Source organism: Ranitomeya imitator, chromosome 2 (genome assembly GCF_032444005.1).
Source record: "Ranitomeya imitator isolate aRanImi1 chromosome 2, aRanImi1.pri, whole genome shotgun sequence".
In the NCBI taxonomy this organism is placed as follows: domain Eukaryota; kingdom Metazoa; phylum Chordata; class Amphibia; order Anura; family Dendrobatidae; genus Ranitomeya; species Ranitomeya imitator.
The window spans coordinates 500,096,673-500,112,061 of record NC_091283.1 but is presented as its reverse complement, the minus strand read 5'-3'; the positions used below and the strand labels follow the sequence as shown (position 1 = coordinate 500,112,061).

Below are 15,389 nucleotides of genomic sequence, written 5' to 3'. Positions count from 1 at the left end.
CTTGAGCAGCTCCGCATAGGACACAGCTGTTACACATTACATTGCACGAACGCAATTATAAGATTATTTCAGCACAGGAACTATTTTTTAGCACATCCGATTGTGGAACTTATTATTCCAAGATGTACTGATTAAAATGTACTTTGTTGGAAAACAACTTTAATTCTAATTTTACAATATTTCTATGATAAACCCAACTGTGGGAAAGTTATTTCCTGAGGTCGCTAATACTAAAACCATAGATATACAGACACATCAAATTCTTGCATTGTCAGAGATAAAGTTTATTTTAATAATATACAGTTAGAATATAACTAAAGGATGACCATACAGTCCTAGAGCCATCATTATTTGTGATATGCATGCCCAGCAGATCTCATGAAAGAGACCATTCTAGATCTTTTGGATCTCTGGGATCACAAAGTTATGGTTTTTCAAAAGTGGGTTACATCACAGTTTCTCAGGGGAAGAAAAGTATCTGCTGAGTAGTGTTGAGCATTCCGATACCGCAAGTATCGGGTATCGGCCGATACTTGCGGTATCGGAATTCCGATACCGAGATCCGATATTTTTGTGATATCGGGTATCGGTATCGGAAGTGTAAAATAAAGAATTAAAATAAAAAATATTGTTATATTCACCTCTCCGGCGGCCCCTGGACATCAGCGGGAGGATCCGGCGTCCGGCACGGCTTCTTTCTTCAAAATGCGCGCCTTCAGGACCTGTGGAATGACGTCCCGGCTTCTGATTGGTCGCGTGCCGCCCATGTGACCGCCACGCGACCAATCAGAAGCCGCGACGTCATTCCTCAGCTAAAGTCCTAGAATGAGCGCCTTCTAGGACCTGAGGAATGACGTCGCGGCTTCTGATTGGTCGCGTGGCGGTCACATGGGCGGCACGCGACCAATCAGAAGCCGGGACGTCATTCCACAGGTCCTGAAGGCGCGCATTTTGAAGAAAGAAGCCGTGCCGGACGCCGGATCCTCCCGCTGATGTCCAGGGGCCGCCGGAGAGGTGAATATAACAATATTTTTTATTTTAATTCTTTATTTTACACTTTAATATGGATCCCAGGGCCTGAAGGAGAGTTTCCTCTCCTTCAGACCCTGGGATCCATGAGGATACCTTCCGATACTTGATGTCCCATTGACTTGTATTGGTATCGGATATCGGTATCGGCGATATCCGATATTTTTCGGGTATCGGCCGATACTATCCGATACCGATACTTTCAAGTATCGGACGGTATCGCTCAACACTACTGCTGAGCTTTTGGTTAATTATTATTACATAAATGTCTACAATTTATCACATAATGTATAAATAGATGTCCCTTTGTTGGTAAAGGACAATATTTGTAGGGCTTTATAGTGTAGTATTAGGGTAGAACCTAAACCGAGAGTTGAGTATTGTAGGTTTTTCAACTGGATGACATAAACCATACACTCATTACCTCACCCCCTCAGCTCAAGAAGGGTATTCTATGTAAGCAGTCACATATAAAATATAATGCTCCTTCTCATAATTAAAACCAGCAGAACACAACTATAGGAATTAACAGTATATTAACAAATGTTTTCCCCACAAACCATTAAACCAAGGATCACTTGCTTAATACCTCCAGTGACTAATAAAAAGAGAATATATTTAAATGATAAAGAATTATATTTATTTAACATCATTTTCCATGTTTTATGCTTGGTCTTCACATTTCTCCAGTGTGGGTTGCAAACAATTAGCATTTGGGTTCGTGGCAATGCTCAGTGGTATGATGGACAATTTTGTGGTGAGATCCTAAAGAAAGAAAACACTTGAATGTAGGATTATTCTGTTAGATATATTGACATGGTTATTTGATGAATAGAAGATAATGATGCTATTTTTATTCTGAATATTGATAATCAATAGATGATGACTTGGGGTCGAGAGAATGGGTGTCCGGAGTGTCATATTCAAACTGAGCCTTACTTACCACTTATTATTTATAACTAATTGAGACTCCACTTCTCCATTCACACAGGGGACAAATGACCCTATTTCTTATGATTGGTAGAAGTGACAGTGGTGGTATCCTTTTCTGTGGATAAGTAATAAACTATATTCCTGTGATAACCCCTCAAAGTGACTAAACATTTTTTGATTTATGCCATATTGCATCATTGCAGAATTTGTCCTGTGTTATGCCAATTCTGCTCTAAAGGATGCATCTGTCAGTTTAGATTACTACCTATCCTAGTAACCAAGAGTCTTGTCTCTTAAAGCTGGCCATAGACATGCAATGTGTCACGTTATGCTGATGGAGGTAATTTATGTGGTAGATTTCTCAGTGTAGAATAATCAATTGATGAACTTACCATGCTGTCCACTTGACATGTGATGTTCTGAAACGCTAAAAATTAAATGAGAACATTAATTTAGTTATATTAGTCAGTAAGTTATGTACTAAAGTTCTAAAAGCTTACAATGAATATCAAGCAAAAGATACCTAGTATGCAATATTTGCTCCTCTCAAGAAGAAAGGAAACTGTCTCTAGTGCCATTGGACCTCAGAAGTCAGTGCCCAACCATTTGACAAATCATTACTGGGAACATCACCTGAGCCAGAATCTCATCCAAAAAGAAATGGCACCAATCAATAGAAAATTTGTTTAGGGTGTTGCCCCTCATCGTTAGTCATTCTGGTACTCGTTGATTCTAGGGCAGGACTGTGGCATAGCTCCATGGTCTCCTTTCAGAGACCCCAGCTGGAGTAAGAAGTCTAAAAGTCCAAAATGGAAAAAACTATGTATATAACATCTTCTCCAGAAGGAAGAAAACAGTCTCTCGATTTCCATCTACTGGATTTAGCTATCCTGTAAATTATTGTCTAATCTTTAAGAATTACTTGGAACAAAATGGACAGTTTTGTTCCTTCTAGATAAAAGCTGATTTGAATACTTTTTTCTCAGGGAGTATTGCCTCTATTATAAGACTCCCTGTGACAGTTGACAGTCTCCATAAGAAACAGTACCCCTGAAGGTACAGATAACCACTAGAGCACCAATTAATGCTCTGGTGTCTGAAATTGTCATAGTAGTGGAAATTATTATAAGAAATTAGGAAAAATGGCCACATATTTTCCAGTAACAGCACCTTGTTTCTTGGCTGTGTCTGGTCATCCAACTCAGCCCATAAGCTTGAATAGAGCTGAACAGTACAACCAAGAGCCTTTCAAAAGAAATAATGAAAGGTCAATAAGGTGTATAATACTTAATTGCTCCTGTAGTGGTGCTGTACAAAAATTTACTACTTGTGAGGTTTCCCTATAGAAATTGTTTCTACGCAGCAGGACACTCTGTGATCATTTTATTGTTACCAATAAAAAGATTGTTCAAGAGAACACTCTTTTTGAATAGCTTTGAACTGACACAACAAAGTAAAGTAACTTTTTCTTTTCTAAACTGAACAACATTTGTGTCAACTAATGATATACATACTGAATATCATGCCCATCCAGGAGGCGTTTGTAAGTGGCGATCTCCATTTCCAGGTGCGTCTTCTGATCCATTAGGATTTTGTACTCATAGTTCTGACGTTCTAGATCAGACCTGATTTGTCCCAACTGAGACTCCACGCTGTTGATCATTGCTTGTAACTGGCTAATTTGGGAGCCATAGGTAGCTTGGGTCTCTGCCAATGTGCTTTCCAGGGCTGATGTCTGATTGTAAAAGCACAATACAAGACATGAAAAATTGTTATGAAGAAGTTCTAAAATGTCTATCTGATTCATTGTGGATTCACGAGATAAACTCAATTTAAAGCAAATCTGTCAGCAGGTTTTTGCTAGGTAATCTGTAGACAGCATGAGGTAGGGGTTAAAATATTGAACTCAAGAAATCTACAAGTCTTTCTCACCATGCTCAGTTGGCTCTGCAGTTCAATCTCCAAGGTCTGGACAGTGCGCTTCAATTCAATAACCTCAGTTTGAACAGACTGAAGTTGTTCTGAACCTGAAGCTACTTGACGATTCAGCTCTTCACTCTGTAGATACAAAAACAGCATGAATTCTAAATTTACTATACAATAATGGGCAGAATCATTAGACATATGATATGTTTTTCTCCAGAGCTCTGTCTTAAACCTGTTGAAATGACATAATTTTTTTTTTCATTTCTACTTTTAGCATTTTTATACCAGTACTGGCCAGGTCTGCCAACATTTTGAAAAGTGGATGAAAGAGACATAGCTAACAAATTCATCAAGACACTAGTCTTGAAGAACAAGGAGTTGAGGACCCATGATTCTTGAATATGACTTACTGCATGAGCAACGTAATCATATTTTGTTAGTGTATTTTGATTTTATTGTCTTCATTTTGTATTTTATACCTTGAGGACCTTGTCATTTGACAGCAAGTGAAGACTGTAAGTGAAAAATATCACAAATAACCAATGTTCTTATGTTCACACGTATCATTTTCTCCAAGTCAGACCATAGTAGGTATGTCAATATGAATCTCCACTGGGTTAACATTGGTGCTTGACATAAGCACCCATTTCTGTATTCACAGCAGCCATGGGTTGGGTATCAGAAATGATGATTCTGAAGTTAGGTGTGGGATTTACAGATGGGTATGTTGTAAATGTTTAAGATAGGAAGAGCCCTTCAAGATCATGTTTTTGTACCCTGGAAGCTACATGGCTCGTTTAATCAATTCTCACTGCCCAGACCATCCTTTAAAAATCTTGAAAGAACATTACCCTTTGTCTGAACATGTTCTCTGCATCTCTCAGGTTTCTGTCCATCAGATTCTCATATTCATCTCGGATTTCAGACAGGGCTCTGTTTAAGTCAATAGATGGAGCAGCATTCATTTCAACATTAATTCGGGCTCCCAGTTGTGCACGAAGACAGTTTACTTCCTATGGTACAAGATAGATAAAGTTATACAAGGTTCTAAAATTCTGCTCAGTCCATCAACCAATTTAATAGAGGCAATATATGCATGATACCTCTTCATGATTTCTTTTCATTTCCTGTAATTCTTCTTGAAGGTTTTGAACTTGCATCTGAAGATCACATATCTCTCTGTTAAGTCCTTCCAGGACCCTACGTAGGGCATTCACATCTGCTTCAGCATTATTACGCATGCTGAGCTCCATCTCATACCTGGAAAGCACACAGCAGATATACTTTTGCTAAAGTAAATAGAACAAGGTGTTCATCATAGTGAATCTTCAACATGTCAAGCGACAACACCCCAGCCAAGACTAATAAATTGTGTTGGGAATAGTGCAGGGCTTAGAGGGAACTTGTTAACTGATTCATCCTGTCCAAACCATATGGGCAATATGAATCAGAGCCTGGCTACATTGGTTGGTGTTTTAGCAAAATAAACTTTATAGATCCGGCCAAGGACTATAGGGAGAGTAGTAGAGCTCCTTCCCAGGTGGCCCAGTATTACCAGAGGTAAATGCACAAGATTCACTCAATGTACACATGAGGGAAAGATCTTCATAATTTTACTATTTTTGCAACCTCTTAGGCTTTTTGCTAAGCAAAAAACATATCAATCAGGAAAATAAGACTCAAAGATCCTATTATTATCATATCTTAAAATTTGTGTTTGGGGGAGGTCCATGTCCATATATTAGTCCTGTGAATGATGGTATTCAAGTTATAAAATTCTTTATAACGAAAATATAGTGAAGTAGATTTAGAAAGGCAAATGTGCCCAAATACTGTTAAATTGTGTTAAAAATTAGTAGCTTGAAAAATTGACTTGAAAAGTTACAGTACTTATTAGGTTAGTACAATGTGCCAAATTTATCAATGCATGCTCCATTTTTGTGCTCAAACTATTGGTGTAAAGCAAGCCACACAAAAGATAATTTGAGAAAGAGATACTATGTTGAGATATGTCACTCCACGCATCACTATTTTAAATTTTATTACGTTTCTCTTTAGCTTTATTTTTGAACTTGGTATTGATAAATTTGTGTGTACTTTGTTCTGTACTCAATTTATACAGCAATGGAAGCAATCAGCTGATTTCTGCACATACAGCGCCATCAAACTGCGACAAACAACTAATCACATCTAGCAGATATTCTGGTCAGTCATACATAAATAGCCCATATTCTATCAGACCAATAGTCTGCTGGGGAAAGTGCTGTATAGCATTTATATACCCTGACAGGACATATGTTAACCTCTTTAAATGCATTCCAACATCCCAAACCTTTAAATTACTGAACTTCTTTTTCCCTTTTTTTTATCAGTTTACACATATTTTACTTACCAGCAAACAGATCAGAAGATCCTGCAGTATAAATCATGTATTACATTTTTCTTTGAGTGCTTATTAAATAGAAATAAATATCAGGTTACATACTTGTCACGGAAATCATCAGCAGCTAATCTAGCATTGTCAATCTGCAATATGATCCTTGCATTTTCCAAGGTAGCTCCTGCAATCTGTAAAATACATGAACATTTTAAGTTTTTTGTTAGGATATTGAGAATCAGATACATTTATATTTGCAAATGTGTATTACTAAATTTAGTTTCATATTGTATTTCTAATTTACTTAATTTGGTGATATAGACAATATCATTTTGAGATATCTGCTACTTTACCTGGCTTTGGAGTTCAGAGATGGTCCTGAAGTACTGGCTGGAGTCAGGTAGTGAGCTGGGGGCATTATTGGCATACCATTCACAAATTTTGCGCTCCAATTGGGCATTTTCTTGTTCAAGAGCACTCACTTTGTCCAAGTAGGAAGATAAGCGCTCGTTTAATATTTGCATGGTTTGTTTTTCATTAATACTGAGTAGACCATCATTCTTCCAACCACGATGACCTCCTGAGCTTGCATAATGACCATGGCCTCCATAATGGCTGCTGGATGCATGCTTGGAAAATGAGACTGCTTTACAGCTTGATCCACTATGGTGACTTACAGATTTGAGGTGGCTTCCATGATGGGACATGCTTGAACCATGTGAGCCTCCGTGATGTGACAGATGGGAGCCTCCATGGGACATATGGGAGCTGCCATGATGCATTTTATGGGAGCCTCCTAGATGGGACATATGAGAAGAATGCAGGTGAGATTTATGGAATCCTCCATGATGAGCTAAATGGGATCCTCCCATGTTGTGGGACAAGTGAGAGCTTCCATGATGGGATCCTCCAGAGTGAGGTGATGAATGACAGCCTCCATGATGGGAACCTCCAGAGTGGTGGGACAAATGAGAGCTGCCATGATGGAGCAAATGTGATCCCCCATGGTGGGAGAAATGGGAACCTCCAAGGTGGGATGAATGAGAACCTCCATGATGAGACACATGGGATCGTCCATGATGAGATCCTCCATGATGAGATGTAGATACATGGCTGACCATTTTGGAAGAATTACCTCCTGTGTGGCAATTTCCTTTATGGCCACCAAATGAAGAATAACCATGGCTGGTGGAATGCTTCATGTTGACTAGAGAAGAGAAGGAATTGGAAACGGAAAAGAAGCACAACTGAATATATGTTACGTCTACGACTGAAGTATGATACTGCCTCGCTGCCTTTCTATTTATATATGGAGCAGGAGGCGTTGCACATATAACTTTATGAGCTTTTTAGTTTGGAACTTTATTGAATAATGATTCTTAGGTTGTTCAGCTGGAGCTTGTGTTTTATGGTGTGTATTACATAGTATGCTTCAGGAAGGTGGAGGGATTCCTGCATATTTCTTATGATGCTGTGCATCTTCCATTTCCACACCCTCACAAAGTACATAAACTCCTTGTTTATTTAAAGATGAAAGTATTGGTAAATTCTGAGTAGTGGCAACACCTGAGCTGTACATTTATAGGTAATGCATTACATGACCTTTTATAAGCCATGAGTAAAGCTCTATTATAATGTAATTGTGAGGCTGATCGGTAATGGCTTAAATTAAATGAATAGCTCACTTTTTCTATATTCTTCTTCTATTTTATGACAACATTCTAAACATTTCCATAACATACCGTACTTCAATAACTAAAAGTGTCTATATTATGGAGGAAGCCCATCGTGGCTGTTATATTGTTATAAAGTAAGGGATGCCACACCCTTGCTGTTAGGGTTGGCAGATTTCACTTAGTAAAATAAATAATAAAGTGCAATCGCAACCCGGGGTCCACTGTGCAGAGATGAAAAACTGCAGCTAGTGAGTAATGATGGAATACATGGCGAGCGATTATCCGTACACACTGGGTTGATCGCCACTCAGTGTGAACAGCACATGAATTGACCTCGCACACAGAAACAAAACAGATGCTTTGCAATAGAGCTGTGTCACTCGCACACAGAAATGAAGGAGAAGCTCTGCAACTAAGCTGTGTCACTTGCACACAGAAACAGAACAGATGCTCTGCAACTGAGCGGTGTCACTCGCACACAGAAACATAAGAGATGCTCTGCAACTGAGCTGTGTCACTCACACACAGAAATGAAGGAGATGCTCTGCAACCGAGTGTCCTTATCATAGACGAAGCTCATCATGGATGTTAAATGGTCCATGTAGAGAAGGAGTCATTCCACGTTCTTAGTTATTGAGTTGCAAGGATCCACACTCTAAAAGAATTGCATTTTGTTGACAACAAGGAAGGATTGAGAAGCAATTGCCTCAAAAGGTATGGAAGGGATGAAGAAAAGGAAGCCACACCAGCTCATTGTATCACCATGACTATTTTGACTTATGAACCTCATTATCTAGAGGCAGAAAGTCTAATTTCATGGGCAACAGCAATTTAGCGAAAACTATGGGGAGAAATCAAAGACTCAGTGCCAGCTAAAAAAAAGGGTGTTGAGTATGGCAATGACTAGAGAAGAGAGGAGCAATGAATGTCATGGTGAATAGTAGCACCCAGTTGTCAATAGGTTTGTGCTATTTCTTTACTTTTGTCAGTATTTATTATAACATTATTACAAATATTCCAGGAAGTGTGAACATCTACTATAGAATTGTCTAAGGGGTACTTCCGTCTGTCCTTCTGACTGTCTGTCTGTCATGGATATTCATTGGTCGTGGCCTCTGTCTATCATGGAAATCCAAGTCGCTGATTGGTCGCCGCAAAACAGCCACGACCAATCAGCGACAGGCACAGTCCGGAAGAAAATGGCCGCTCCATACTCCCCGCAGTCAGGGGCCCCGGCGCTCCGCTCCTTGCAGTCAGTGTCCCCGGTGCTCCGCTCCCCGCAGTCAGTGTCCCCGGCGCTCCACTCCCCGCAGTCAGTGTCCTGGCGCTCCGCTCCCCGCAGTCAGAGTCCCTGGCGCTCCGCTCCCCGCAGTCAGTGTCCCCGGCGCTCCGCTCCCCGCAGTCAGTGTCCCTGGCGCTCCGCTCCCCGCAGTCAGTGTCCCTGGCGCTCCGCTTCCCGCAGTCAGTGTCCACGGCGCTCTGCTCCCCGCAGTCAGTGTCCTCGTTGCTCCGCTCCCCGCAGTCAGTGTCCCCGGCACTCCGCTGCTTACTCCCCGCAGTCAGTGTCCCCGGTGCCCGCTCCATACTCCCGTCCAGTCACCGCTAACACAGGGTTAATGCCAGCGGTAACGGACCGCGTTATGCCACGGGTAACGCATTCCGTTACCGCCGCTATTAACCCTGCATGTCCCCAACCTTTTACTATTGATGCTGCCTATGCGGCATCAATAGTAAAAAAAAGTAATGTTAAAATTAGTAAAAAAACAAAAAACCTGCTATACTCACCCTCCGTTGTCCGCTGAGGCGCTCGCGCCTGCCGCCATCTTCCTTTCCCAGCGATGCTTTGCGAAATTACCCAGAAGACCTAGTGGTCTCGCGAGACCACTTAGTCATATGGGTAATTTCGCAAAGCATCCTGCATATTGCAGTTTTGTCATGGTTTGTAAGCAATTTGCTGTCAAAAACATAATCATAATATACAATATCTCCTTGGGTGTTTTAGGTTTGATAGGTTAGGCTCAAGCCAGGAGTTTTATATTCTTCTAATGACTATGGACTGCATATGTAACCATTTATATATGGTATACTCGGAAGTATATTTGCTCAAAATAAAAAGCATTAGTCTTCACTAATAATATTATATCTTGAGTTCTATCTGAAGATGCATGCTTAAATTCACCTGCAGTTAATTTTCCAATATTTTGGGGGACAAATTTGTTATACAGTGTATATCTACTAAATAATTGTCTAAGGGTCACTTCCGTCTTTCTATTTGTCCTTCTGTTTGTCTGTCTGTCACGGATATTCATTGGTCGCGGCCTCTGTCTGTCATGGAAATCCAAGTCGCTGATTGGTCGCAGCAAAACAGCCAAGACCAATCAGCAACGGGCACAGTCCGGTGGCAAAATGGCCGCTCCATCCTCCCTGCACTCAGTGCCCGCTCCATACTCCCCTCCAGTCAGCCCTCACACAGGGTTAATGCCAGCATTAATGGACCACGGTGTAATGCATTCCATTAACGCAGCTATTAACCCTGTGTGACCAACTTTTTACTATTGATGCTGCGTATGCAGCATCAATAGTAAAAATATCTAATGTTACAAATAATAATAATTAAAACGTTATTCTCACCCTCCGACGTCGCGTCCTCTCCTCGGCAGTGCAAGCGGCAGGTTCCGGTGGCAAGGATGTTATGCGAGAAGGACCTGCCATGACGTCACGGTCATGTGACCGCGACATCATCAGAGGTCCTGCGCTAATACCGACCCTGGGACCGGAAGCTGCCGCGTTCACCACATACAAGCGCCAGAACTACAAGGGGCCCTCGAAAGGTGAGTATATGTTTATTTTTTATTTTAAGTCTTTTTTAACCTGTTACATATGTGGCTGGGCAATATACTACGTGGCTGGGTAATATACTACGTGACTGGCCAATATACTATGTGTCTGGGCAGTATATTTTCAATTCTCTACTCCGTCCCCCAGCCCCTCCCCCCTCCCCCCTCATTTCTGCTGAAGACTTCGCCTCTTTCTTTAAACAGAAGATCGATACGATCAGAGAAAGCTTTGGCCCACAGCGTCCACTGCCCCTCTTAGCTGCTCAACCCTGCTCCTCCAAAACTAGCTTCTCCACCATGACAGAAGATCAGCTCTCCACCCTCCTGTCAAGATCACACCTCACCACCTGCACACTTGACCTGCTCCCGTCCCACCTCATCCCTAACCTTTCCACGGTCTTCATCCCAACCCTAACACACCTCTTCAACCTCTCACTCACAACAGGTGTCTTCCCCTCATCCTTCATGCATGCCAAGATCACACCCATCCTCATAAAGCCCTCCCTTGACCCATCCTCTGTGTCTAGCTATCACCCGATATCACCCGATATCTCTTCTCCCTTATGCCTCCAAATTGCTGGAGCAACACGTCCATCTTGAACTGTCCTCCCACCTCTCTTCCTGCTCCCTCTTTGATCGGTTACAATCAGGCTTCCGTTCCCATCACTCAACTGAAACTGCCCTAACTAAAGTCACCAATGACCTACTAACTGCCAGGAGCAAGCGACACTACTCTGTCCTCCTTCTCCAGGACCTGTCTTCTGCCTTTGACACTGTGAACCACTCCCTTTTGCTACAAATCCTCTCATCTTTTGGCATCACAGACTTGGCCCTTTCCTGGATCATGTCATATCTGACAGACCGAACATTCAGTGTCTCCCTCCCACACACCTCCTCACTTCGCCCCTTGTCAGTCGGTGTTCCTCAAGGCTCTGTTCAAGGACCCCTACTCTTCTCCATCTACACTTTCGGCCTGGGACAGCTCATAGAATCCCATGGTATGCAGTACCATCTCTACGCTGATGACACGCAGATCTACCTATCCGGACCTGACCTCACCTCCTTACTTACCAAAATCCCGCACTGTCTATCTGCTATTTCAGCCTTCTTTTCTGCTCGCTTTCTACAACTGAACATGGACAAAACAGAATTCATCATCTTTCCCCCATCTCACTCTACCCCTCCACCAGACCTATCCATCAATGTCAATGGCTGATCACTTTCCCCAGTCCCACACGCCCGGTGCCTCTGGGTGATCATCGACTCTGCCCTCTCTTTCAAGCCACATATTCAAGCCCTTGCCTCCGCCTGCCATCTCAAACTCAAAAATATTTCCCGGATCCGTGCTTTCCTTGACCGCAACACCGCAAAAACGCTAGTGCATGCCCTTATCATCTCCCGTCTCGACTACTGCAACCTCCTACTCTCTGGACTCCCCTCTAGCACTCTGGCACCACTCCAATCCTACACTCTGCTGCCCGACTAATCTACCTGACTCCCCGCTATTCCCCAGCCTCTCCCCTGTCTCAAGTCCTTCACTGGCTTCCTATCGCCCAAAGACTCCAGTTCAAAACTCTCACAATGACATACAAAGCCATCCACAACCTGTCTCCTCCATACATCTGTGACATGGTCACCCGGTACCTACCTACACGCAACCTCCGATCCTCTCAAGACCTCCTTCTCTACTCCCCTCTCTTCTCTTCTTCCCACAACCACATCCAAGACTTCTCCCGTGCTTCCCCCATACTCTGGAACTCTCTACCCCAACACATCAGACTCTCGCCTACCATAGAAACCTTCAAAAAGAACCTGAAGACTCACCTCTTCCGACAAGCCTACAGCCTGCAGTGATCCTGAAGTTACTGAACCGCCGCACAACCTGCCCTACCCTCTCCTAGTGTTTCATCACCCATCCCCTGCAGACTGTGAGCCCTCGCGGGCTTGGTCCTCCCTCCATATGTACCCGTGTGCCTTGTTATCTGCTCATGATTAATGTATTTGTCTATATTTGCCTCGTATTCACATGTAAAGCACCATGGAATAAATGGCGCTATAAAAATGTATAATAATAATAATAATAATAATACGTGTGTGTGCTGTATACTACGTGGCTCTGTGCTGTATACTACGTCGCTGTGCAACATACTACGTGGCTGGGCAATATACTACGTGACTGGGCAATATACTACGTGACTGGGCAATATACTATGTGACTGGGCAATATACTACGTGACTGGGCAATATACTACGTAGCTGGGCAATATAGTACGTGGTTGGGCAATATACTACGTGGCTGGGCAATATACAACGTGGCTGGGCAATATACTACATGGTTGGACAATATACTACGTGGGCTGTGCAATGTTCTACGTGGACATGCATATTCTAGAATACCCGATGCGTTAGAATCGGGCCACCATCTAGTATTGACAGAGTCACTGCGAGGTGATAGAGGGGAGAAATGTGTCACTACGTTTAACGGCGTCAGTGATATTAAACCAGAGCATTTTTCTCCAGCACACTACGTGTTGTGAGGGTTACGTTGTGTAAAAAGGGCTGGTTTTATGTTTACCTTCATAGAGCAAGTGGGAGAAGGTCCACTTAATCTCCCCTGGCAGACCTGCCAGGACCTGCATGAGGTCATTCACATGATGGGAAAGTCACAGTCTGGATGAATCGGAGCCTAAAGTTGCTATTTTTATAGGAGCTATAGGAGCTACATGACATACTGGGCTGTGGGTTTTGTTAGTTTATACTGTGAGTTTGGTAGCAGACACCTCAAAGGAAACCTGTCAGTAGGTTTAAGTGACCCTAAGGGCCTGTCCACCCTCTGCAGATTTGTCCCATTTTTGTCACAGTTTTTTTCTGCCAAGATTTCTCCCAAAACCTGAAGAGTTTCCTGTTGCTAGCAAAGTGAATGAGAATCTTGAAGTCTTATTCATGCATTGCTTATAACATGCAGAGAGGGACTACTTGTCTGAGGAAACTGACACCCCATCGACTAATCAAAGGCCTAATTAGTACAAGAAAAGTGGAGGCTATAAATACTTCTTTTTACACATGTATTTAAGTGAATAACATTATACAGGACTGGCTAGACAGGGAATTTAGTAATACATAAGTGAATACACTATGTTCCAAATTATTATGCAGATGATATTTTTCTCGGATTTTCCTAAATGGTCGGTGCAAATGACAGTCAGTCTAATAAAAGTCACCACCCGCTAGATTATACATTGAATTTTATTGAAGAAACCTCCCAATGATAACAGTATAATCTCCAAAATGAATAAAACCTCAAAATGCACTGTTCCAAATTATTAGGCACAGTAGAATTTCTAAACATTTGATATGTTTTAAAAAACTGAAAATGCTCATTTGTGGAATTTGCAGCATTAGGAGGTCACATTCACTGAACAAAAAAGCTATTTAACTCCAAAACACCCAAACAGGCCAAGTTACATGTTAACATAGGACCCCTTCTTTGATATCACCTTCACAATTCTTGCATTCTTGAGTTTTTGGAGAGTTTCTGCTTGTACGTCTTTGCATGAAGTCAGAATAGCGTCCCAGAGCTGCTGTTTTGATGTGAACTGCCTCCCACTTTCATAGATCTTGTGCTGGATAATACTCCAAAGGTTTTCTATAGGGTTGAGGTCAGGGGAAGATGGTGGACACACCATGAGTTTATCTCCTTTTATGCCCATAGCAGCCAATGACTCAGAGGTATTCTTTGCAGCATGAGATGGGGCATTGTCATGCATGAAGATGATTTTGCTCCTGAAGGCACGTTTCTGCTTTTAGACCATGGAAGAAAGTTGTCAGTCAGAAACGCTATTTACTTTACAGAGATCATTTTCACACCTTCAGGAACATTAAAGGGCCCTACCAGCTGTTTCCCCATGATTCCGGCCCAAAACATGATTTCTCCACCTCCTTGCTGACGTCACAGCCTTGCTGCGACATTCACCAACCATCCACTACTCCATTCATCTGGACCATCCAGGGTTGCTCGACACTCATCAGTAAACAAGACTGTTTGAAAATTAGTCATCATGTATGTCTGGGCCCACTGCAACCATTTCTGCTCATGAACACTGTTTAGGGGTTGCCGAATAGTAGGTTTATGCACCACAGCAAGCCTTTGAAGGATCATACACCTTGAGGTTCGAGGGACTCCAGAGGCACCAGCAGCAAATAACTGTTTGCTGCTTTGTAATGGTATTTTGGCAGCTGCTCTCTTAATCCCATGAATTTGTCTGGCAGAAACCTTCCTCATTATGCCTTTATCTGCATGAACTCTGTGTGTGCCCTGTTTCAGTCACAAATCTCTTCACAGTATGATGATCACAAAGTTTTTGTGAAGTATCTAATTTTTTCATACCTTGTCCAAGGCATTGCACTATTTAACGCTTTTCAGCAGCAGGGAGATCCTTTTTATTTCTCATATTGCTGGAAATCTTTGGCCTGCTTAATAATGTGGAACATCATTTTAAGTAGTTTTCCTTTAATTAGAATCACCTGGAAAACTAATTATCACATGTGTTTAAGATTGATTTCAGTTATCTATTGAGCCCTGAGACACAATACCATCGATGAGTTTATTTG

At 42.1% G+C, this 15,389-nt stretch overlaps 1 protein-coding gene across 1 annotated transcript; it reads right to left on the bottom strand.

Moving 5' to 3' along the window:
• Positions 1-1,267: 1,267 nt before the first annotated feature.
• On the bottom strand, positions 1,268-5,142 carry LOC138667521 (keratin, type I cytoskeletal 14-like). The gene is made up of 6 exons (XM_069755690.1): positions 4,992-5,142; positions 4,740-4,901; positions 3,895-4,020; positions 3,477-3,697; positions 2,355-2,389; positions 1,268-1,794 (listed from the first exon to the last, which is right to left on the bottom strand). The coding sequence occupies exons 1-6, from the start codon at positions 5,139-5,141 to the stop codon at positions 1,736-1,738; spliced, it is 753 nt and encodes a 250-aa protein (XP_069611791.1). The 5' UTR covers position 5,142; the 3' UTR covers positions 1,268-1,735.
• Between the last annotated feature and the right edge of the window lie 10,247 nt (positions 5,143-15,389).